This window comes from Bubalus kerabau, chromosome 9 (genome assembly GCF_029407905.1).
Source record: "Bubalus kerabau isolate K-KA32 ecotype Philippines breed swamp buffalo chromosome 9, PCC_UOA_SB_1v2, whole genome shotgun sequence".
Lineage (NCBI taxonomy): Eukaryota > Metazoa > Chordata > Mammalia > Artiodactyla > Bovidae > Bubalus > Bubalus kerabau.
Genome location: NC_073632.1, coordinates 89,925,145 through 89,950,111, shown reverse-complemented (window position 1 = coordinate 89,950,111; position 24,967 = coordinate 89,925,145). Strand labels below are relative to the sequence as shown.

General features: G+C 39.3%; 1 protein-coding gene across 10 annotated transcripts in view; it reads right to left on the bottom strand.

Moving 5' to 3' along the window:
• Positions 1-24,967, bottom strand: part of UTRN (utrophin) — a 565,993-nt gene that overhangs the window by 359,073 nt on the left and 181,953 nt on the right. For all 10 annotated transcript variants that reach the window (XM_055535865.1, XM_055535867.1, XM_055535866.1 and 7 more), the window contains 10 exons: positions 20,566-20,679; positions 19,504-19,659; positions 15,257-15,427; positions 13,997-14,176; positions 9,043-9,177; positions 6,345-6,494; positions 4,526-4,687; positions 3,822-3,950; positions 2,729-2,902; positions 397-552 (listed from right to left, as the gene is read on the bottom strand). In XM_055535865.1, coding sequence (XP_055391840.1) covers positions 397-552; positions 2,729-2,902; positions 3,822-3,950; positions 4,526-4,687; positions 6,345-6,494; positions 9,043-9,177; positions 13,997-14,176; positions 15,257-15,427; positions 19,504-19,659; positions 20,566-20,679 — 1,527 coding nt within the window. The remainder of the gene's footprint in view (positions 1-396; positions 553-2,728; positions 2,903-3,821; positions 3,951-4,525; positions 4,688-6,344; positions 6,495-9,042; positions 9,178-13,996; positions 14,177-15,256; positions 15,428-19,503; positions 19,660-20,565; positions 20,680-24,967) is intronic.

Below are 24,967 nucleotides of genomic sequence, written 5' to 3'. Positions count from 1 at the left end.
TGCTGGGAAAGACTGAAGGCAGGAGGAGAAGGGGATGACAGAGGATGAGATGGTTGGATGGCATCACTGACTCAATGGACATGCGTTTGACTGAGCTCCAGAAGTTGGTGATGGACAGGGAAGCCTGGTGTGCTGCAGTCCATGGGGTTGCAAAGAGTCAGACACAACTGAGCAACTGAACTGAACTAAACTGTCAGCAAGAATCCCTTAGAAGAAATGGAGTGGCCCTCATAGTCAACACACACTTTTAAAGATATATAATAAAAATTATTGGAATAAATGAAAACATGTATTATTGATGCCATAAAATTCAAATAAGCATTCTTCTCCCAGAAGTAAAATTGTAGAATACATAAATGAGAGAGACAGAGGGGGCAGTGCACCTGCCCTGCTCACCTGGGCACCCAGGTCATTGTAGAGAACCTTCAGAGAAGTCAGCTGCTCATCCATCCCCTTAGGGTTATCGGTTTGCTGCTTCTGGACAATGTGCCTTCCTGTTTTGATTACAGTCTCCACTTCAAGCTTGACTTCACTCAAAATTTTATAGAGTTTCTTAAAAATACAGCCAGACAAATTATACATATTAGTGAAAATGTGGTAACTGGAACCATTTCAGAACATGGATGACAAAGATTGACAGCTAAAAACTAACCATAGAGATCAAAGGGCTTTATCTCTCTCAGATCTGGTTCAAAGAATGAGTAAGATGAAATCAAGGTTGTAATAATTTTTTAAATTCAGATAAGAAAATACACTCTTAGAGATTGCCTTTTTTTTAAATAAGACTAGTATAATCTCATAGAGATTATACTAGTCTTATTTGAAAAAAGGCTCAAACCTGTATCTTAAAGGCTTAGGAAAGTACTTGATAATATGAACATTTTTCCTACCAAAAATGGGAAAACATGAGGACTAAAAATTGAATGTCTAACATTTTTTTAAATTACATTTTTCAAAATCCGAAATGCCATTACTAGAAAAAAGCTAATGCTGGCTATTTCTGGCTGTGGGAATTTGGAAATATTAAGATTCAATGTTTTCTTACAGTTCTCTGAAGTACAAAGTCTACCACAATGAGCACATGTTAGTTATATAATGAAAAGACATATAAAAGTTCCATACATCAATATGTATATGACCATAGGAAGTTGAAGTTACACAGGTCAAATTCAGAGGTGCCCTCATCCTCGTTGCTTTGAAACTGAAAAGCTTTATCCTGGGCAAGTTCTCTTATCTCCGTTCATCATTGTGTTGACCTGAAACACCCATGTGGCATGGCCACTGGACTAGATGGCACAAGATCAAGGGCAGTGCTTGCTTTGGTGATCTCTGTATTCAGTAAATATACATGTACATTCACACATGCATATGCACACATATTATGTATAAAAATTCATCCTATTTGTTCATCCTTCCATTCATTCCAGTTTTTAAGTAATCAAACAACAACCTTCAGTATGCAACAGACATGTGGAGATCGCAGTTTTGAAAAGCACAAAGAACTCTTCCCAGACTTTTCTTAACACGTGTCATCTTCAGTTTTCTCATGATTCTTCTCAAGCAGAACACTAATTCTAAGACTGTGAATACTCAGGCACGTGATCTTTAAATTTCTGTGCAACTGAATTTTAAAGTTCAAAAATAAAAGAGTAATAAAGTCTTTTAAATAATTTTTTCTTTTACATCTTAAGTTTAGATGTGATTTAAAATTTTATTTTCCTAGAGAATGATTTTTATGCTACCATATTACTGACATTCATTCTAAGTATAATTTCTTCTTTCACACTTTAGACTTAAACTTTATAAATTAATATTTAAAATTTTACTTTCTTTGAGAATGAATTTGCTGTACATTGCAATATTCCTGACATTCATTCTAAGTATGGTTCTTCTGGTGGTGGTTTAGTTACTAAGTTGTGTCCGACTCTTGCAACCTCATGGGCTGTACTCTGCCAGATTCCTCTTGTCCATGGGATTCTCCAGGCAGGAATACTGGAATGGGTTGCCATTTCCTGGTTCTTCTAGCTAACTCAAATTTATCCTTTCAAATTTAGCTGATTAGTCACATTCTGTCAAAGCCTTCCCCAACTTCATACTGTAATTAAGATATGTTTTCCTCTTGTTTTTAAATCATGTTATATACATGTCTATTCTAGTTTCCTTATCTCATTACACTGTACTTCAGTTCAGTCACTCAGTCATGTCCGACTCTTTGCAACCCCATGAAGCGCAGCACGCCAGGCCTCCCTGTCCATCACCAACTCCCGGAGTTCACTCAAACTCACGTCCATCAAGTCAGTGATGCCATCCAGCCATCTCATCCTCTGTCGTCCCCTTCTCCTCTTGCTCCCAATCCCTCCCAGCATCAGAGTCTTTTCCAATGAGTCAACTCTTCGCATGAAGTAGCCAAAGTATTGGAGTTTCAGCTTTAGCATCAGTCCTTCCAATGAACACCCAGGACTGATCTCCTTTAGAATGGACTGGTTGGATCTCCTTACACTGTACTAATTGATTTTAATGTCTGCTGTCTCTGTCTCCTATCTCTTCTAATTTCCTAGGAGGAAAGGACCATACTTCTAAATTTCTAACCTGTTTTTCATCATTTTTCCCTATTCTTAGCACATTTTAGACTAACAGCAATTGAACAAACCAGGTACATAAGCACTAGATGAAGCCATATTAGCAACAGGAAAACCCACTGGACACATTAACCAGCCAGTGGCCTCACCATACACTTGTCCAAGTGGGTCTGTATGACATCAGGGTCCACATCCCTCACGTCCAGAACATGAAGCTCTGCTTTCACACCATCAAGCACACGCTTGCAGTCAAGCATGCGCTGTTCAAAGTTAGCAGGCTTCTGGAAAAGCTGGAACTTTGTGGACACCTCTCGAAGTTTCCTCTGTTGGAAGAAATGAAAATAATAATTCACATTAGAATGATAATCTCTCTCAGCAGAGAATATTAGCATAACACATACTTCAAGAAGGGATAGAATGAAGGAACAATAAAAATATTCCTTAACAGAAATCTGTGAGGTTGCCTGATCATCTTAAGGAACTGTACAGCCCAGTGTCATGAATTCCTTGACACTCAGGGTCTCAATCTGAAATATAATGAAAGGCTAAGCTAGCCTCACTGTAATGAAAACCACGTTAATTTTCTCACCTATCTGAAAAACACAGTTCAGAAAACTAAAATTCATAATGCCCTTCAACACAAGCTCAAAGTGAAAGTCAGTCTGCTTCTTCCATCACAGGGCTAAGCTGTACTGTGCCCCATGCACTCAGCCTGCCCAGTGTACCAGCCACACTAGTCCCGATGGAGTGCATGCATGTAGTTGTGTTCAACTCTCTGCAACCCCATGGACTGTAGCCCGCAAGGCTCCTCTGTCCACGAAATTTTCCAGGCAAGAATACTGGAGTGGGTTGCCATTTCCTTCTCCAGGGGATCTTCCCAACTCAGGGATCACACTCATGTCTCCTGTGTCTCCTGCATTGGCAGGCAGATTCTTTACCGCTGAGCCTTCGGGGAAGCCAGTACCGATGGAGGTTCTGTGTCAATGGAAAGACTTACACAAAGTAAACTTCTAAATCGACAGTGCTCTGTCTTCTCAACTCAACTAAAAAACTCAGATCCAATAGTTTCCACCCAAACAACAATTTGTTTCTGCTGCCCACCTTAGGACACAGTGTACCTTCAACCAGCCCCTTCTTCACATCACAGAGGAGACCAAAAGCATCCAAGTCATCAGTTCTTTCTCATTTTCTTTTTATGCCCAACACACTGAGAAGTAAAAGGAAGCTGCTCTCCCTCCTCACCTGCAGCACATCCATCTGACTTCCTCCCCTGGCAGTCCGGCCCTCCGGGGAGGTCTGCGGTGGAGACCTCGTATTTCTTCTCAACTCCTCTAGAGTCAGCTCATGGGCTGAGATCTCTGCTTGGATTTTCTAGAGAGATTAAAAAAGGGAGAGAATGTCATTTTTAAGTTTCATAGAGTCATACAACAAGTAAAAACACACTCTGATACAAACTTTAATCAGCGTGCAGCATAATAATAATGTGTGCGTGTGCCCAGTCACTCAGTGGTGTCCGACTCTTTGCAACCCTATGGACTGTAACCTGCCAGGTTCTGCTGCCCATGGGATCTTTCAGGCAAGAATACTGGAGTGGGCTGCCATTTCCTCCTCCAGCATAATAACAATATGGCCACCCATACTGTAGGACTCTGTGCATGGTGCATGAAGGTCTTTGCACTGGTCATTTCGAATGCTCACCAATTATTTACAAAGACAGAATTTTCCCAATTTCATAGCTAAGAAAATTAGAATTTTTAAATGGTGTCCATTCACTAGGACCTCACATAAAAACTATGAGAACTCTAAACCCACATGCTCCCCTGTAAGGTCAGCCTCTCTCATTGACTCTGGGTTGAATGGTGGGCAGGGCCAGTTCCCATGCAGGTGGGGAGATGATTACAGATGCTCCCTTTATGACTGGAACACCCTCACATCCATGGCAGTACCTGGGCTTCTTGAGGAACTTGGAAGGCATCTACCCTGTCAGTCAAGTACGTTGTGAGCTGCTTGTCCAGCTCCCCTAAGCTCTCCTGCAAGACCTGAAGCATGTGGTCAGTTTCCTGCAGGACCTGGAGCTGCTTTTCCAAAGAAATCTGCTTGCTCTCTGCCTACAGGAGGAGAAATGTAATCATTAGTCTCTCAGCACAAACAGAAATGGCTGAATATAAGAAAACCCTTGTGTTCTAACCACCAAGAAAAAGAGCAAACTATAAAAGCACTACTTCAAGACTTTGGCCTGCACTTTAAATAATAATTAGCAATAACAGTGAAATTGTCCTTCTAATACCTTATGCATCTTGCAAGAAATTACTTCTTTCTATATGTGTAACATGACAAAATAGGAAAATGCTCTTGCAGGCACTATGTTAAGTGAAATAAGTCAGAGGGTAAAGGACAAAAATTGTATGACCTCACTTACATGGGGAATCTAAAAAATAACAAAAACAAGAAAAAAACAAACAAAAAGGAACACCAAGCTAATAGAAACAGAGAATTGGTGGTTGCTAGAGGCTGGGGGCAGGGAGTAGGCAAAAAGGGTGACGAGGATCAAAAGTTACAAGCTTCTAGTTATAATTATATCAATATGCTGAAGTGAAGTAAGGCATTATGGTTATAGCTAACAATACTGTATTGAGAGATTAGATCTCATAAGTCCTCATATTGCAACTATGTATCATACCAGAGGTTAACTAGTCTTATAGTGATAATTAATTTCTGCTGCTGCTGCTAAGTCACTTCAGTCGTGTCCGACTCTGTGTGACCCCATAGACGACAGCCCAACAGGCTCCCCCGTCCCTGGGATTCTCCAGGCAAGAACACTGGAGTGGGTTGCCATTTCCTTCTCCAATGCATGAAAGTGAAAAGTGAAAGTGAAGTCACTCAGTCGTGTCCGACTCTTAGCGACCCCATGGACTGCAGCCCACCAGGCTCCTCCGTCCATGGGATTTTCCAGGCAAGAGTACTGGAGTGGGGTGCCATCGCCTTCTCTAATTAATTTCTAATTTATACAAAAATCAGATCATTATGTTGTACACCTGAAACTAATAAATGTCATATATCACTTATACCTCAATAAAAAAAGGGGGAAATGTAAAGATTTTTTACGTAACATACTAAAATAAAGGAAAAAATAAAAATATGTCATTTATTACACATTTAGGGCATTTTTAGGACTCAATAAAAAGCCTATAAACAAAAATAAAAAATATAACAGAATGTCTATAAATACAGTGAATACATAAATCTCTATTTTTCCAAAGTTTAAAAAAGTTCTACAGATGTGCATAGTATCAAACCACTATTTGTTGCACTGTGGGGTTAAGTTTGAAGCTATTCATGATCTAATCATCAACAGTTATTTTTTAATATGTGTCTAAAAACTTCTAATACCCACTTATCCCTTCTATAAAGACAGTCTCTTTTCTTTGCTTACTGATATGAACATGCATGTTTGATACATTCTGAGTATATATCTAAGAGACAATGAATGGCTCTAATGTTTACTCGGATAATATGAGTTATTATCTTTATATACAACTATAATATAATCCTTAAAGAAAATTAAATAGTTCACAAGCAGCAACAATCTCAAAATTAAAAACTTTTTAATCATCAAGTTCTGCCTGCCTTATAAAGTCTGCTCCTCCCCACCTAGTATTTCAATGTCCTCAGCAGCCCCATTGGTTTTCCCCTTGGTATAAGTTTTTGAGGTCAGCTCCATATCATAAACATTTAACCAACACTCAAGCATGGCTCTGTTCTTACCAGGTGACTGAGGTCTTCATATCGACTGTTGAAAGCCTCCAGTTTCTCACTGATTATGTCATCAAGGATTCCTCCATCAATCAGAGTCTGGCCAAGTTCCCGAATCTGGGTGCGATTATCTGCTGGATGTCTCAAAACAGATTCTAAAGACTGGACAGGGACAAAGAAAAACAAATAATGCATTTACCAAGGCAAAATACATCAACGATCCTAAAATTGTTCACTTTTTTAAGACAAGCACTGTATGATATCACATATATGTAGAATCTTTAAAAAGTCAAATTCATGGAAACAGGCACTTGCTGGGGGCGGTGGGTGGAGGAGAAGGGGAGAAGTTGGCCAAAGGGTAAACATTTCCAACAATAAAATGAATAAATTCTGGATGTGTAATAATATAGCATGGTGATTATAGTTAACAAAACTGTATAATATATTTGAAAGTTGCTAAGAGAGTAGATCTTAAAGGTTTTCACCACAAAAAATAAACAGTAATTATGTAAAGCAATAGAGATTTAACTAACCCTATTGTGGTAATCATTTTTCAATATATGAGTGTATCAAATCAATCCACTGTACATTTTAAACTCACACAATATTATATGCCAATTGTATCTCAATAAAATTGGAAGAAAAAATAAAATTGCTCATTTTTTTAAACAAATAATTCTGCCTTCTAGAAATCTATCAAAGGAACAAGATCATAAATAATTAGATAAAATAAATAAAACTGAGAATTCCACATGAATGATGACATGATAAATCCACAAAAATAATTTCAATAATTAATAATTATATAGAGAAATGTTCATGGTATGATTCAAAGTTCAAAAACAAAAAACAATTATTATACAAATAGCATTATTTCAAACTGTTATTAATTACATTATTAAAAATAGGTTCTTATTTTTCTACAACATATATAATATGCAAGTCACTGTTTTATACACGCACACACATATATATACATGTGTGTGTGTTAGTCACTCATTTGTGTCCAACTCTTTGCAACCCCATGGACTTTAGCCCAACAGGCTCCTCTGTCCATGGAATTCTCCAGGCAAGGATACTAGAGTGAGTTGTCATTTTCTCCTCCAATATACGCACACACACACACACACAAATCTAATCATCAGGCTAAATATTATTTTCATATTACAGATGGGAAAACTGAAGCTCAGAGATATTAAGTAATTTGCCAACATACACACAGTAAAAAAAAGAGCTAAGGATTCCAACTTGGCTCCTAAGCTCCAAAGCCTTTGATCCCGTCACTAAAAGCATTACCTTTCAGCATGTATATTTAAAAATAATAAGAAAAATAATTCTAAAGAAGTACACTAAAATGTTTTAAAGTGTTATCTTAGAGTTGACTTTATTCTTTTCTCCATGTTCCACATTTTTAGAATGTATATTTTAACTCTCATGTTAGGAAAGTATATGTTTTTAAAATAAGCTTTGATTTTTTTTTTAATACATTCAGCCTCTGACTCTATTTTATCTGAGAAATGACATCTTCTCTCCAGCAGAGCATGCGGTTCCTAGAATTTAGATACCACATCTGACCTATTTCAAAAGCATCAAAAGAACTGATGCTTTTGAACTGTGGTGCTGGAGAAGACTCTTGAGAGTCCCTTGGACTGCAAGGAGATCCAACCAGTCCATTCTGAAGGAGATCAGCCCTGGGATTTCTTTGGAAGGAATGATGCTAAAGCTGAAACTCCAGTACTTTGGCCACCTCATGTGAAGAGTTGACTTAGCATTGGAAAAGACTCTGATGCTGGGTGGGATTGGGGGCAGGAGGAGAAGGGGACGACAGAGGATGAGATGGCTGGATGGCATCACTGACTCGATGGACATGAGTCTGAGTGAACTCCGGGAGTTGGTGATGGACAGGGAGGCCTGGCATGCTGCGATTCATGGGGTCACAAAGAGTCAGACACGACTGAGCCACTGAACTTAACTGAACTGAACTGAACTCTGACCTATTTCTGACCTTTAATCCAGTCATCTACTTAATCATTTCATCACTATCCGTTCTTACAGTTTTAAAAGCATAGCTACAATCTTCCTCTTTTAAGAAAATCTATTCTCTCCACACTTTATTCCACCTAAGAAACAGTTACTAAGTTATCATGTGCTACAGGCTGTGTTGGTAACTGGGGAACAACAGAAAATTCAGACACATTTCTTGGCCTCAAGGAGCTCATGTTCAGGCATGGGGATAGGATCCCAGGCCTCTAACAGTGCCGTTTTCAATCTGTCCTCCAACTTTTCACATCTGAAGAAAACAGAGTAGGAGTCACTGTAAATACAGTGGCTCCTTGCCATGTCTAAGGAGCAAAAATAACTTCATGAAGAAACAAGAGAGCAACTGTCCTAATAACATAAGGCAGAGTCTTATCCAGGGACTGGTAAAAACAATCTGGAGAATCACTACAGTGCTTTATGGTGTCTAAAATGTACTAATCATCTAACTGTACTAAACAACTAACCATCTCATGAGGCTAAGTTAGTGGGTCACCAATAATCTAAATATATGCTGGTATGAATATTTCAGGCAATGCAAGAAAACACAAGTTACACCGAAATCCATGGAGGAAGCAAAAGCGTTTGCTGGCAAAAGGCATTATGTTCCTCATTTGAATTCTCTTTCAGCCTCACTGCAACAAATAGCTCCACTCAGAACGCAGGCTCCTACCTCCAGGGCTTCGCTGACAGCTTCTGTCTTCTCAGGCAGGGCTTCTGTGCTCTTCATGCGCTCTTCCAAAGTGTTTAGCCAGGTGGTCTCAAGATCCAAATAGTGAAGCAGTTCAATCCAACAAGACCATACCTCCTGAAATAGGTGGGGAAAAGTTAGACAAGACATGAAGCCATTTAGAGATACAGTGCATCTCTACAACTGCGCATTCTCTCTAATCAAGAATAATTTCATTTAGACATGAGTATAAATGGGCGTTCAGAAACTTATGAAGCTGGAATTTCAAACAAGTGGAATAAAATCAAATTCTTCAATTAATTGTATTAGACCAGTTAGAGGGAAAGTCAGTCAGTCCCTCAGTCGTGTCCGACTCTTTGTGACTGCATCAACTAGCGTGCCAGGCTCTTCTGTCCATGGAATTCTCCAGGCCAGAATAGTGGAGAGGGTAGCCCTTTCCTTCTCCAGGGAATCTTCCAGACCCAGGGATCAAACCTGAGTCTCCTGCATTGCTGGCAGATTCTTTACCATCTGAGCCACAAGGGGAGCCCAAATGGAGGAAGGTGGAAGGCAAAGAGCAATTAGCTGCCTCACCTTTTTACCCTAAGATAAATTCCAAGGGTCTGTTTAAATGCCAAAAATAAAATTATGTAATTAGTAGAAGAAGCCAGGAGGGAAACATTATTATTATGTTTTTTTTAATAGAAAGTTTTAAAAAACATACTCAGACTTGTAACTCTTTTTAACAACTATAAAGGAAATTGGAATTCCCTGGGGACCACCATACTCCTATATAGACTCTTTCCAACTTTTTTCTAAATTCATATTAATGTGTCTGTATATGAAGAGAACCATATTTATCCAAATTGGAGTTTTACTATGCTTACTATATTAGCTGCTTCCCAGGTGGCTCAGTGGAAAAGAATCCACCTGTCAATGCATGGGATCCAAGAGATATGGGTTTGATCCATGGGTCGGGAAGATCCCCTAGAGAAGGAAATGGCAACCCACTCCAGTATTCTTGCCTATGAAATCCCATGGACAGGGGAGCCAGGTGAGCTATAGTCCATGGGCTCACAAGAGTTGGACATAACTTATTTTACTAAACAATAACAGCAATGCTATTAGTTGGGATCGACTTACTCCCTATTCCTATGGGGAGTTGGGTGTTAGAGCGTGAATTTATCCTTCAGTTCCTAAGAGTAAAATTATGGGAGGAACATGCCCCTTAGAAGAGCCTATCTGACTGATAAATTTAGGAGACAGAGCTCAGCATGGAGTCTCCTGCATTGGTCCTCTTTCAGACCCACTGAGAGAGGACACATTTTAGCATGGAGTCCATGTGAGATATTCTTACCATGTCAGGGGTCAGCCAATTTTCCTATAAAAGGCCAGATAGTAAATATTTTAGGTTTTACAGACCACATTTGGTCTCTGTCACAGATTCTTCTTTGTTTATTCTTTCTGTCTGTGTTGTTTTGTTTTTATCAACGCTTTTAAAATATACAAACAATTTTTAGCTCCTGGGCCATACAAAAACAGCCACAAAGCAGATTTGACCTTTAGGCTATAATCTGCCAACTCCTGACTAAGACTGGAAGGGAAAAGAGGTTTCTTGTCCCCCAAATTTCTATAGGCAGGAAGCAGGCTGAGAGATGTACTCAGCTGAGGGACTTCCCTGGTGGTCCACTGGCTAAAACTCTGTGCTCTCAATGCAAGGGTCCTGGGTTTGATCCCTGGTCAGGGAACGAGATCCCACATGCAGCAATTAAGAGTTCTCATGCCACAACTAAAGATCCCGCATGCTGTAACTAAGACCTGGCACAGCCAAATAAATAAATATTTAAAAAGAAAGAAAGAAATCTGCTGTAAAAAAGTCATAAAACTGGTGGAGCGAGACCTGGAGGAGAGGCCATCAGGAAAGTTCCAGCTGAGCTCCCACTTGAACGCAGCAGTGACCTGAGTAGAATATCCATAAACCACACGGAGCAGAAGAGCCACCCAGCTCAGCCAAATCATCCCACAAAACCATAAAAATTAATAAATGGGTGCTTTTACAAGCTATTACATTTGGGAGAGCTTTGTTATGCAGCCATGAATAACTGAAACATGAGAGTATACACTAAAAATATAAAAACATGTTTGGGAAGATTAAACACTATCTTCTGGATAACAGTTACTTCAAGAGAGGGATCAAGAGATGGGATGGAATGGGAAAGAAGGGAACAGATTCTGTAATGCCAATGTATTCTATTTTAAAAACAAGATCTGGAAAAATTTGGGGAAATGTTAACATTAGCTATATCTGAGGGATATATTTATGGGTGTCAGTAATATCATCTGTACTCTTCAAGAAGTTTGTAATACTTCATAATTTAAAACACTTTAAAGGAATATAGAAATAATCAAGGTAATAAAGTTGGACTCTTCAGAAGAAAGGCATCCTTACTTTAATTTAGAAATTTGGGCTGTTTCTACCCAAGGTCCATAATTCTGAGTGCTTGCATTCAAATCTCTTTCTTCTTGCCACTTTTCCATTCAAAGATACCAAGGTGTCATCTCTTCTCTTTTATCTATATTGTTTTCTTACACTTTTCCTTTATTCTCTTAAACTAATTCTCTCAAATTAATTCCCAAATAATTCTAAAAGTGTTTCTCAAAGCAATACTAAAACCTTGAAATATTTTCATTCTTCATTCTCAAACTGTCACCTCTGGGTGATAAAGACACCATGAAGAAATGACACAGAACTTATGGTGGTCTTTCATTAGCTTGGGATACCCTGGGACTCTATTATTTAAACATATGGTGAGTAGCTATTTCGGCTATAAATAAACAGGAAAACAAAGAAATAAAAGCAAAATCATGGATGGTTAGGACAGAAGAGACAAGACTGTAGTAGAACTCAATTCCAGGATCATCCAGTGGGACTTCAGATTAGCCATACATAATGTTACACACATGTTCACAAATTTTAAATTCTCAGATGAGTAACCTCAGGCGTTTCATGTTAGACAATATCTTAATAAAGAATGAGGTAGCGTTTGACTTGCAGCTTCCTTACTGTGACTTGATTAGCAGCAGTGCCTGTGTAATCCAAATTACACACAATTTATCTTAGCACAGGTCTTCCCTGGTAGCTCAGACAGTAAAGGATCTGCCCGCAATGTGGGAGACCTGGGTTCAGTCCCTGTGTTCGGAAGATCCTCTGGAGGAGGGCATGGCAACCCATTCCAGTCTTCTTGCCTGGAGAATCCCATGGACAGAGGAGACTGGCAGGCTACAGTCCACGGGGTCACAAAAAGCTGGACACGACTGAGCAACAAAGCACACAACACACATCTAAGCACAAAAGAGATTCAGAAAGAGTGACTAATGAGTGAATTTACTTCATAGATTACAATTGTCAGGGACATTTTAGGATTTATCACAATAGAATCATTTGTTTTAGGTTGAACTGAATTTAAATTAAAATTGCTATAAATTGAAGAGCTTCTTCGGAGAAGGCAATGGCACCCCACTCCAATACTCCTGCCTGGAAAATCCCATGGACAGAGGAGCCTGGAAGGCTGCAGTCCATGGGGTCGCTGAGGGTCGGACACAACTGAGCGACTTCACTTTCATGCACTGGAGAAGGAAATGGCAACCCACTCCAGTGTTCTTGCCTGGAGAATCCCAGGGACGGGGGAGCCTGGTGGGCTGCTGTCTATGGGGTCACATAGAGTCGGACATGACTGAAGTGACTTAGCAGTAGCAGTAGCAGTAGAAGAGCTTCTTAAGTTTTTTCAATGAGATGTAACAAAAGTCACACATATGAAAACAAACAAGCAAACACTTAATATTAAAAAAAACTTCACAGAATCATCTACATCTTAAACCCAATGGCCAAGGTACAGGAAATGGTCCAGCAAAATACCAGCACATTCAAGTTAGTGTTTCCTTCATTCTAAGTAAAACCTATAATTTTGTGTTCAGTTACTCAGTCACATCTGACTCTTTGAGACTCTGTGGACTATAGCCTGCTAGGCTCCTCTATCCATGGAATTTTCCAGGCAAGTAAACTGGAGTGGGTTGCTTTTTCCTACTCCAGGGGATCTTCCCAACCCAGGGATTGAACCAGCATCTCCTAAGCTGGCAGGCAGATTCTTTACCACTGTACTGTCTGAAAAGCCAAGGTAATCACCACCTATCTATAATTTCTTTTAATAAAATATAAGTGGGAAGGTATAACATTAAGTATTACACTATCATTCTGGAATTTTAAAATGACACATGTACACATTTTTAACAATTACACATATTAAGCAGATACAAACTGTAATTTCAAAAAAATATTTTAAAAATTAAGCTCTGAAATTTTTGGCTTATAAAAATAACCTTAAATGCAGGATGTCAAAAAGTTTAAATAACTATTATGATGGTCAGCCACATATAAGCCACATTTCTTTCAAGTTTAAAGTACCTCTCCTAAGAACTAGGCTAATGGTTGATTCTTCATTTATAAATTTAGACACCACTGTAAAACAGAAACCTCAGTTCATCTCTGTGTACTACCAGGCAAAAAAAGAGGAAGTACTCATTGTACATTGTTTTAGAATTTCAGAACAGGAACAGACCCTACAGACCATCGGTATTATGAAAACCTTGCTTTCACATTTAGTCAATGTCTAAAGCTAAGAAGAAACTTTTCCAAGAACCTTCCACCAACTGCAGTCAGAGCCTTATATCCAATTTTCTTTTCTCTCTGCTTCATTTTTATCAACCTATTACCTAAATTATCATCAAATAATATATTGTAACTATTATTATTGCCAATCATTATCTTAATCATTAAAGAACTACTTTTATGATATAGTATATGAAAAGAAAAATGGAGGGGTTTTTTCCAAGATATGGAAACAGCCAGTACATTACAGAGTTTGAATCTCAGAAAGGCATCTGAGAAAAGATCCCGTACCTCCAGGGTGTGGCACTTTCCTCGAATTCTATTACAAAGAAGCTGGTAATTCTCCAGCACGACATTCAGCTCAGATGTCAGCTCCTGGCCACCAGAGGGCACTTTTGCAGCTAGTAACTTGATGCTGTCCTTGAGAATCTTCACTCGCACCTCCTTCTGCAGCACGTCCTCTTTCGCCCTCTGTTGCAACACAGAATGAACTTAAAAATCAGCTCCCTGTCTCAGTAACCAATTTCTTCTTCAAAAAATAACCAAACCAAAACTAAAACATCCAGATGATTCTAACTACCTAGTTGGAACTACAGAGTACTTTTTGAAATAAGAGTGCTAACTACAACAGCAGAAATTAATACAACATTGTAAAGCAATTATGTGACGCGAACGCTGCTCAGTCGTGTCTGACTCTTTGCTACCCCATGGATTATACAGTCCATGGAATTCTCCAGGCCAAAATACTGGAGTGGGTAGCCTTTCCCTTGCATTGGTAAAACATAATCCTTTTAAAAACTATCTGCGCAGAGACTTTTTGCTTTTGTTATACTTATAGGCAAGGTGCAACTCATTTTTTTTTTAAGTAGCTTTCAAGACACTCTGTCCTTCGGCTTCAACACTGAAGGACGGTAAAAACAGTGTTGAAATGTGGGAATGATATCCAGTTCTTTTCGTATATATAAAAAAGAGACTGGGCAAGGCTATTGACACGGGAATATAAGTTTACAAGCAATACATCCTGTGGACCCAACTGACATTGAATCCCTTGACAATATTCCTATGACTATTCTTACCTGCCCCAGTGAAATGTGTGGTATTCACGTGTGCCCTATGTAGTAGCTGGAAGAATATGGCTGGTGAAATAAACACAGCTCCCAACTGAAATGGGTAAGTCTCGCTTGTTCCTTATGAAAAATAATTCTTCCTGACAATATTGGAAAATAAACAGTGGTGATGGTTGCACAACATTGTGAATATAAAACTGAGGCCAGTAAATGAGTCATTCTCTGCAGCTCCTCAAGATTGTAACACAGAAGACTTTGTCAGGGGCCCTCATGGACTCAAGTCATGGCCGAAGTTCCACACGTGGAGTCTCAGCTTCCTACCCCTCCCCAAATCATTAATGGGAGCTGCCCTTCTACTTGTTTGAAATTTTCCTGTGAGAGATTTTATGTACATACTACCCTCTAAGGCTAGGTAGATGACTGACTGGTTTAAACAGAGGAGATGAGATATCAAGCCCCTTGACGCTAACTGCCCCAGGCTCACCTTCATTTCTTCCACAGCACTCTCAAGTTCTTCTGGTGACTTGTATTCGAAGTCCCTCTCCAGGTAGTCCTCTTCTGCCTGGGTCATCCATTCCTGCATCTCCGCCAAGTCTTTTTTCAGGTTCACCACTTTTTCCTGACTTTCCGACAACCTATTTTTTTTAATAGCAATCTACAAAGGAAAAGTCATTCGCTCGAATAAACAAATATTAATATATTAAATGTCAACTTCTAGTCTTTAATATCTAAAGACAGAGTAATAAGTTTCCACCAAGAATCTCAAGATTTAAAAGTCAGATGAAGCCCTTAATACATTTGGTCCTGATGCTGTGGAATATAAGCAATAATGAAAACAACAATTATAACTGGGATTCACTATCGCATTTTGGACATTAATGTGGAAATATCTTGTATAATTTTGAAAATGCAACCGAAGGACTCTAACTTACATCAATAAAAGCATACATCTCAAGGAAATCTATGAACTGAAGCAGCCAAAATGTCCATTTCCTCCTTCTTAACAGGATTCCGCATTCAAACTGCATTTTTAGAAAACAGAGAAGAGGGACTTCGCTGGTAGTCCAGTGGTTAAGAATGTGCCGGCTAATGCAGGGGTCACAGGTCTGGGAAAATTCCACATGCCGCAGGGCAACTAAGCTAGGCAACTAACCACTGACGGCTAACATGCACGCGCCATAAATACTCAAGTCCACATCCCTAGAGCCCGCGCTCTGCCACAGGAGACGCCACTGCAGTGACAAGCCCATGCACAGCGACCAGAGAGAAGTCCCTGCTCTCCACAACTAGAGAAAACCCGCAGCCACAAAGATCCGGCACAGCCAAAACTAAATAAATCAAAAATAATTCAAAAAATAGAGAAGAGGAGACTACTACTAAAGATATTCATAAAACACTGCTTTACAAAACTTTGGTTTTGATAACCTGCTCTACTGGTATATTTCACACAGCTACAAAAAAGTTACATTAGAAGATAGATACGTGTCTGAATCTGGTTCAACAACTTTGTCAACTATTTCAGGGAGCCTGAAAACACCCTTCAGAGAGATCCTCCCTCTAACCACACACTGACGTCTACTGTGAAAGAAGATACATACGATGTAGATCATCCAGGACTCACTTCACTATTCAACCTCCCGCTCAAATGAAATCTCACGGTACTGGTCACCTTGCCAGGGCTTGGCTGGCTGTGAAACTGATGGTGACGGAAGGGCAGTACAGGAATAGGATGGCTCTCACGAGAATAAGGGGGAATTCTTACTGGCTTTCCTGTTCCACTGTCCAAACAGGGTTATGGTCATAAAAATAGACGGGCACTAAACAAGGGCTTGGATTTCACTGCCCAACATGGAACTCAGAAAGCCTACTGCCAGCAACCCACAACAGCCCTGCTGAGCAACACTTCAACCCGATGAGCTTTAAAAAAAAGGAAATACAGATTTCGGGGACCCACATTCCCCAAATTCTTTTCACAAGTAGTCAGTTATATACAATTTTCATGGAGCCTCAGAGAAGTAAGAAAGATAAAGACACTGCAGCAAACTTCTCAAAAAAAGAAAAGCTCAAAGTTATCATTAGTTATTCCGAGATTATATACTTCCTATATTTTGGCATTAAGATGTTTTCCTTTCGTGAGATTGGGAATATAGAAGACTGCTTTTACTTGTTGATTTTATATGTCTGTCCTTCCCTAGAAAAATAAAAATTTTGCAACATGACGTTTGTTCAAAATTTCTTCAACCTTTTTACTACTCAATAAAATACAATAGTTTAGAACTGCTTTACATAATTACTCACACAGCACATGCTTGCCTCCTTGCTGGAGACACTTAAAAAATTTTCCTGTGCATTTATCCCCATACTTTGAGTCAATGCTAAGTTGCTGCTTCAGTCGTGTCCGACTCTGTGCGACCCCATAGACGGCAGCCCACCAGGCTCCCCGGTCCCTGGGATTCTCCAGGCAAGAACACTGGAGTGGGTTGCCATTTCCTTCTCCAATGCATGAAAGTGAAAAGTGAAAGTGAAGTCGCTCAGTTGTGTCTGACTCTTAGTGACCCCATGGACTCCAGCCTTCCAGGCTCCTCCATCCATGGGATTTTCCAGGCAAGAGTACTGGAGTGGGGTGCCATTGCCCTCTCCATATATACATAGATAGATACATATCTATCTATCAATAGATTAATAGATATAAATATCTACATGTATCTAAGGCTCTATCTATCAATCTATCCATCTATCTCTTGTCTTCCTTGCTCCTCATCATCACTTCCAAACCATTTTCCTTATTTACTTCCCCAAAATACCCCAGCTCCTTTTAAGCACATATCATCAAATTATAACACATTTAGAGGAGTCTGAATTTGACTAGAATATAAGATGATATTATGAAAGCATTTTCTTAAGTGTGACAATGATATTGTACTTCTGTAAAAGACGGTCCTCATTCATGGAAGAAGCATGCTGAAGTATTTAAGAGTGAAGTGTCAAAATACTTTCAACTTCCTGTCAAAACTACATGTAGCAAAAAAAAAAAGGCAAACGTGGTAAAACACTAACAATTGGCAAATTTAGGAATGGCTTATGGCTGTTCCCTCAACCATAACTTTAACTGTTCCTTAAAATTCCATTTGTTCAAAATAAGGAAATTGTGGGGAAACAAAATACTCAGGGATGTAAATATAAAGTTTTCTTGTATAAACATTAAATAAAAAAACACTGTATTGAGAGAGATATACCATCTACATGACTGTCTGTAGAGTATTTCTGCATTTCACATTTTCTCTTCTCATTCTTTTATCCCTTCTCACTCACTTCAGCTCTATGCAACCTCACTATTATTTCACTAACAAAATAAAACAATCAAAAGGAAACTACTACACCGTATTCCTACAGTACCCACAGTTGCTGCTCCATCCATTACCAGAGAGGGACCTCCTAACAGGAGCTCTTTCACTTAAAGGGTGGACCTCATCCACTCTTGCCTAACCACAGACTTTGTTTCAGTCATTATCTTCTCTCGGTCTTCTGTATCATCCCTTCTTTCTAAGTGAAATCTTTTTGGCATGCAAACTTTCAATAATATATTTGAAAAAAAATAATTACAAAAACACTTCTTTGGATCCCCATGTCCCTTCTACTACAAATCTCATTTCTCTGTTCCCCAGAATAGAGAAATTCTCAAAGCTGGTTACCCTTGCCCCAGGACCTCATCTCCTTTCCTCTCCTCAACACTCTGCGGTATGACTTTATTTCCCACCACGCCATTGGAACCACTTTTCTCAAGGTCATCAAAAGCTTCCATCTAATGTGCTTTCCAGTTTTGGAAAGTTTTCTCCACCCAGCTTTTGGGGTCTTACTCCTCTGGCATTTCCCCTGGGGCAAACCTTTCCTTCTTAGCATCCTTGGCTGGTGATTAGTGCTGGAAACCCCATTTGCAGGTACGGTGATTTTGAATTTAGTCCCAGTATGGGCAGCATCACTTGACCTATTCCCACTAGAGCTTCTCCTTGAGTTTTTCACCATTTCAGTAAATGGCACCACAATTTACACAAACTGGAAGCTTCACAAAAATCCAGAACAGTTGCTAACTATTCACTTTTTCTCATATCACATTAATCTATTACTAGACTCCCATCTCCACTTTCAAAATTTAGTCCAAACCTAACACTTCGCATGACCTCCACCACTATCTCCCTAGTCCAAGGGGCCATCTTCTTTCTCTGAGACTGCAACAACCTTTTAAGTATTCTCCCTATTTTTATTCTTGCTTTCCCAGAGCAAATTATCCACATGGAAGCCAGAGTGATCTTAATGGATCTATCATATGTCAATTCATTGCTCAAAACCCTTTGCTTTCTAAGTGAAATCACACTTGAAATAAAATTCAAAACCTATGCCTCAAAAGCAATACACAACCCATCTCTTCCTACCTCCCAACCCCAAATCCTTCGCTCCAACCTGCTACCTCTTCCCCTCCATTCTATTCCACCTACAATGACTTTCTTGTTCTTTATTGCACACATCAAGCTCATTCCCATCCAGGGGCAAAGTGGACAACAGTCCCCACCCTTCATTTAAAAATTTATCCAATTCTTGTCCCAACCTGCCACCCATGCTATAGTTATTCTAGATCACTGGTTTTCGGTCTGGATGGGATATAAAATTATTCAGTCAAGAGAAGCCATTATCTACCTCTTGAAATTCACATGCAGGTTAAGCTGAAAAACTTACCTCCTTGCTAAATTTCTCCAGTTGTGATTGGCAGTCAACTAGTTTTGTTTGCATCCAGGCTTTGATTCCAGCAACTGGACAGCTTCGAAGGTTAGCCTCTATTTCTTTCATGTCTTTCAGAGATGATTCGATTGTTTCTATTTCATTAACAAATGCCTGAACACATAAAATAAGCCCTTGTTGAGTCCATTCCGACATAAGTGGATGCCATTATTATAGTCTGTCTGCCTCTATCCCTGCAAATATTTTAAGAACAGACTGCTTGGGAGTAAAGACATTTAACAACTTAAGAAATATTGTGTCTTAAGAAACTCATTTCACCTGGGTGATTCAAATAGCCATCTGCCAAATTAGACTGCAAATACTTGACTTTCAGCAGGGAATGGTACTTTTAATTTTTTTTTTTTTTTTTAAGTTGCTCAGTCATGTCCAACTCTTTGCGACCCCATGGACTGTAGCCTACCAGGCTCCTCTGTCATAGGATTTTCCAGGCAATAGTACTGGAGTGGATTGCCATTTCCTTACAGAAGCCTAGTGATTCCACCAAATATAAAACGCATGAAGTATTACTGGCAAACTTCATTTGTAAAAAGCGTTTTTCTTTAAAGTCTCACCATAAGTACAGTAAGAGTGATATACAATTAGTAATTATGACACTAAGACTGTCACTGCAATGTAAAACAACAGCTACTAACGAACTAAAATTGCTCTTGTATTCTCCATCCAAAATTTATTCTGTAATAACCTATGTGGGAAAAGAATCTGAAAAAGAAATAGATATATGTATAACTGAATCACTTTGCTGTACATCTGCAACTATGTTCCAATATAAAATAAATAATTTTTTTAAAACTTTATAATCACAGCCAAAAATAGAAACGTGAACTATAAGTCATTCTTTGACTAGCTACAAAGTCAAAAAACAGGTTTATATTGAAACATATTTTATCTAGGTTTATTGTCATGCCATATTCTTACAATTTTAATAAAAGCAGCAAATAATAAAGAGGAAGAAGAAAATTTTATTTATTACAGCAGATTCCCCAGATCAGCAGAACTCACAGAGCATTGGTCAAGCTGTCTTTGGAGCCCTTCGGCATCTCCTTGGACAGCCTGCTCTTTCATTAAGAAGTCTTTCACACCATCCATCCACTTCTCGATGACTTTTGAATCAGCCTAGATCGAACACAATAACAAAGGGGGATATTACTCAGTGACATTCAACCTACTTCATCTCAAGATCTACTGCTACAGGAGAAAAGGCAACTTTTCAAAACTTTGATAGCATCATTTTCATTTATTTTCTTTAAAAAAAAAAAAAAACTTCCAACATTGAAAATAATTATTTCCTTCATTGTCGCCTAAAATCCTCATGAGATGATATCTTGGTGATCATTCTAAAAATTTCAAAATGTCCTCCAGTGAACAAAGCTATCTTGCTTAATATGAGCTATATCTAAGATTAAAAATTCAAATTAAAGGGAGAAATGCTTTTCTAGGTATAATCAGCTTAAAAAATCTTTCATTCTTATATAATTTAGAACTATTTTCTCCTTAAGTTAGCTACTCAAAGCAGGATTTGAAAAATAGCACGATGGAGGGAATACAGTAGACTGCTCTTAGTTCTGTTATTGGTGCTTTGTTATCCAAGAACCCCGTATGGTCCACTACCCAGCGCCATTCCTTCATCCAGCACTTCCTAAGCACCCACTGTTATCCAGTTCCTGTGTGTGGTGCTGGGGAAATGAGAAAGCAAACATTTTGCAGAAAGAATGAGACTTCAGAGAGGTAGTAACATTGGAACTGGACCTTAAAGAATGCAAATAACTAGGTCCAACTTCAGCTCCAAAACTACATTAAAGTGATGGTCATTTCTTTCCAGGTGCCCATTCATCACTGGTCAGTATGACTTGTTCCTTTCCTTGTACCTTCCTCAATTATTTGTTTCTTGCTCCTCCCTAGGAATGGAGATAAATTAACTATCTTATTCAAAAATAACCTTTAGACTGGAAAGCAGCCACTATGTCTTCCCCTAGTCTTTTAGTGGTTATAAACTCACAATTCATGCCGTAATGTCTCTAGAACATGATACTCAGATACTGTTCTCAACACCCCAATCAACATGCTCTGGTAATTACATCAACTTTTTAACATATTTAAAGTATGCCATAAAGAATCAATTACTCTCATCCTTAAAATACTGGAATGAATGACAAAGAGGGAACCTAAGTGGTATTTCAGATATAGTTAGTACATTCAGAAAATGTCATCTACAGCAAAAGAGACACTGATGTATAGAACAGTCTTATGGACTCTGTGGGAGAGGGAGAGGGTGGGAAGATTTGGGAGAATGGCATTGAAACATGTAAAATATCATGTATGAAACGAATTGCCAGTCCAGGTTCGATGCACGATACTAGATGCTTGGGGCTGGTGCACTGGGACGACCCAGAGGGATGGTATGGGGAGGAAGGAGGGAGGAGGGTTCAGGATGGGGAACATATGTATACTTGTGGCGGATTCATTTTGATATTTGGCAAAACTAATACAATTATGTAAAGTTTAAAAATAAAATAAAATTAAAAAAAAAAGAAAATGTCATCTAAATTTTTTTTGTTTTATTTTTCTTATTGTAGAGTTGCATTTTGTTTCCTTTTCAAAAATTTTTATAGATATATATTATTCATAATATTATGGTTAGCTAAAACTCCAAAATTTCCATAATGACCTCAAAAGGATATTTTCCCTACCCTATATTGTTTAATTAATTTCTGTAATAAATTCAGAACTTGAAATTTACAAATATCAACAATATTTAACAATACTACTTAGTAATAAAATAATAAAAAGCCAACAGAATGATTCAAATTTTTAGTCTCTCCACTTTCTTATCAGCTGCTCTTCCCAGCTTTCTCTTATCTGCAATCTGACAGTGAGGCATTGTTCTTCTGTTGGCTTGGGTTTTTTGTTGTTGTTTGGTTGGGTTTGGGGGTTCTTTCCCAGGTGAAAAATAAGGCCAATTACAGTGCCTTCCTGAGCATCCCCCCACAAGGACATCACCTCATTCATTAGCCAACAAACTTCTCGGCTTAGTTTTCAAAACATGGGATAGCATCTAAGTAGCATTTCACTTAGGTTTTAAGGGATGTTCCCAAATACTTTACTGAAATGAAGCCTTACCCATAATGATAGTCTGTGAGCACTATTTAAGCTAAATGAGCACACATGAAATGTGAGACTATGAATCTGTATATCTAATAATCTAGTATCCTCCTCCAAAAAATAAATAAAAGAAAGCAGTACTTAAAGAAATGAGGTCGAGACAAGGCTTCTGAGGTATCCATGCTGATTCCTGGGGACCACCACACTCTTTTCTAAGCACAGGTAAGGTCTCTGGTCAATCATTTATCTACAGCTTTGCCAGGAATTGACATCAAGCTTAGTGCAGGTCCTTAGCTTCTAGAAAAGAATGTTCCCCCTTATTTAAGACATTCACTCATCTCCCCCTTATTTAAGACATTCACCCATCTCCATTGTCCTGGTCACAAGTCGCATAATGCGACCTTGAGATCATGGGTAAAACACCACATTACTGGGGATGTAGATTTAGGCATCAGAAGGACCGCGTGGTTTTTCCATCTAACTCATAATTCAGGCTCTAATGCACTCTCAGTAATGACCATTCTCCACTTTCCAGCTTGCAAGGTCATTCTCTGATGAAGATGGGAAGCAAAGAGGGCTTATGTGGCCGAGCCTTTCTGTCTCCTCTATTCATATTATACCACCTGGAGCAAGCATTTCTCATTCTCCTTGTCCCAAGCGCAGCTTTGAAAGCCCTTTCAGTCACACTGAGCTCTTTCCCCAAGCTTCCTTTCCCTCTGCTCTTTAGCCTGTTTCTGTCACTCTTCTCATACATCCATGTTACTCTGATAATATTTTCAGTCAGTGACATCTCTCTTCTTTGGGGCTGGCTTCAGCATTCACGGGTCTTATCCAAGAAGACTGCTTAGGAAGATATAGTCAGGGCAGGGTAGGGTGGGGTGTGCAAAAGACAAAAAGTGCAAAAGGAAAGTACAAATACATCTATAGAGTTCATGAGGGCCTTTTTAAACTGTTCACTTAATTTGTTACCACTTTTTGCACTGTTAATCTCTAGTCTGAACTTTTTAAGAATTCAAGGCAGCATTACAGCTGTGTAACTGGGCAATTCATTAAATCGAGTTTGGAATAAGGAAAATTGACAGTCTCCGGGGCCAAGAATTTTTGAAATTTATATGGAGGTTTTCACCACAATCAGCCTTGACTGAAGTGAGCAGCCTGAGTGATCCCTGCCATTGGTACAGAAAAGAAAGTCCTGTGCCATCAACCTCTTTCCTCTCTCCCTCCTTCAGACACACACAGACCCTTGTGAGCACACACAATTCACACGCACACACCCATTCCTCTTCTTACAGTTACATGTGTGCATGCTCAGTCACTCAGTCGTGTAGGACTCTTTGAGATCCCATGGACTTCAGTCCGCCAAGCTCCTCTGTCCATGGTATTATTCTCCAAGCAAGAATACTGGAGTAGGTTACCATGCCCTTCTCCAGCGGATCTTCCTGACCCAGGGACAAACCAGCATCTCCTGTGGCTCCTGCATTGGCATGCAGATTCTTTACCACTGAGCCACCTGGGAAGCCCCCTTGTACAGTTAAATATGAGAAAAAAGGAAGAGGGAAGCAACAGACACCGACAACCCATGGAGACCAATGGATCATCCCAGTGATAACAAAGGGAACAGAGAGGAATCCGAAAAGCTGTTTTCACTACTAAAAGTCCTGCAGGTAATCCTGACCATGCTCAGTTCTAAGACAGGCAGCGTGACCTTTAAAAAGAAAGACCAAGGTCTGACTACCTAGCTCAGCACCTAACCAGCCACGAGACCTTGAGAAACTTCTCAGTTTCTCTTCTGGGAGCTTCCATAGCTCACCTATAAAACAGGAATAATAACAACTACTTTGCCTGACTATACTGAAAAACAGAGATGGTTTAGATTGGCTCTGGTACAGAGTAGGTTTGCAGTAAATGGTAGCTATTATTACTCAGACCTACAAAATCAAGTGCCTTATTACCAAGGTTAAGCCCACAAAAGAATTACCCCTTTGGGTTCTGGTGTCTGTTCCCAACAGACACTTGGCAGAAGCAGCAGCAAGGGTGAGGACATATTTGCATAAGCAGCAGTGTAAAGAGCTCAACTGCTGTCAACATCAATGCTGGCTCCATCCTACAACTGCTCAAAGTGACGGTGTGAAAGGGCTGCTGCTTATGATCTTTCTCACCAGACCTGGCTGAATTCAGCTCAGCAGAAGGAACCCAAGTACATGAGAAAAGGCCCAAAAGAAAGGGGCCTGATAACAGCAGCTGCACAAGGCCTCTCTACCCTGTGGCTGCACCGTGTGGGAAAGGTTATGAGGTCACTAAG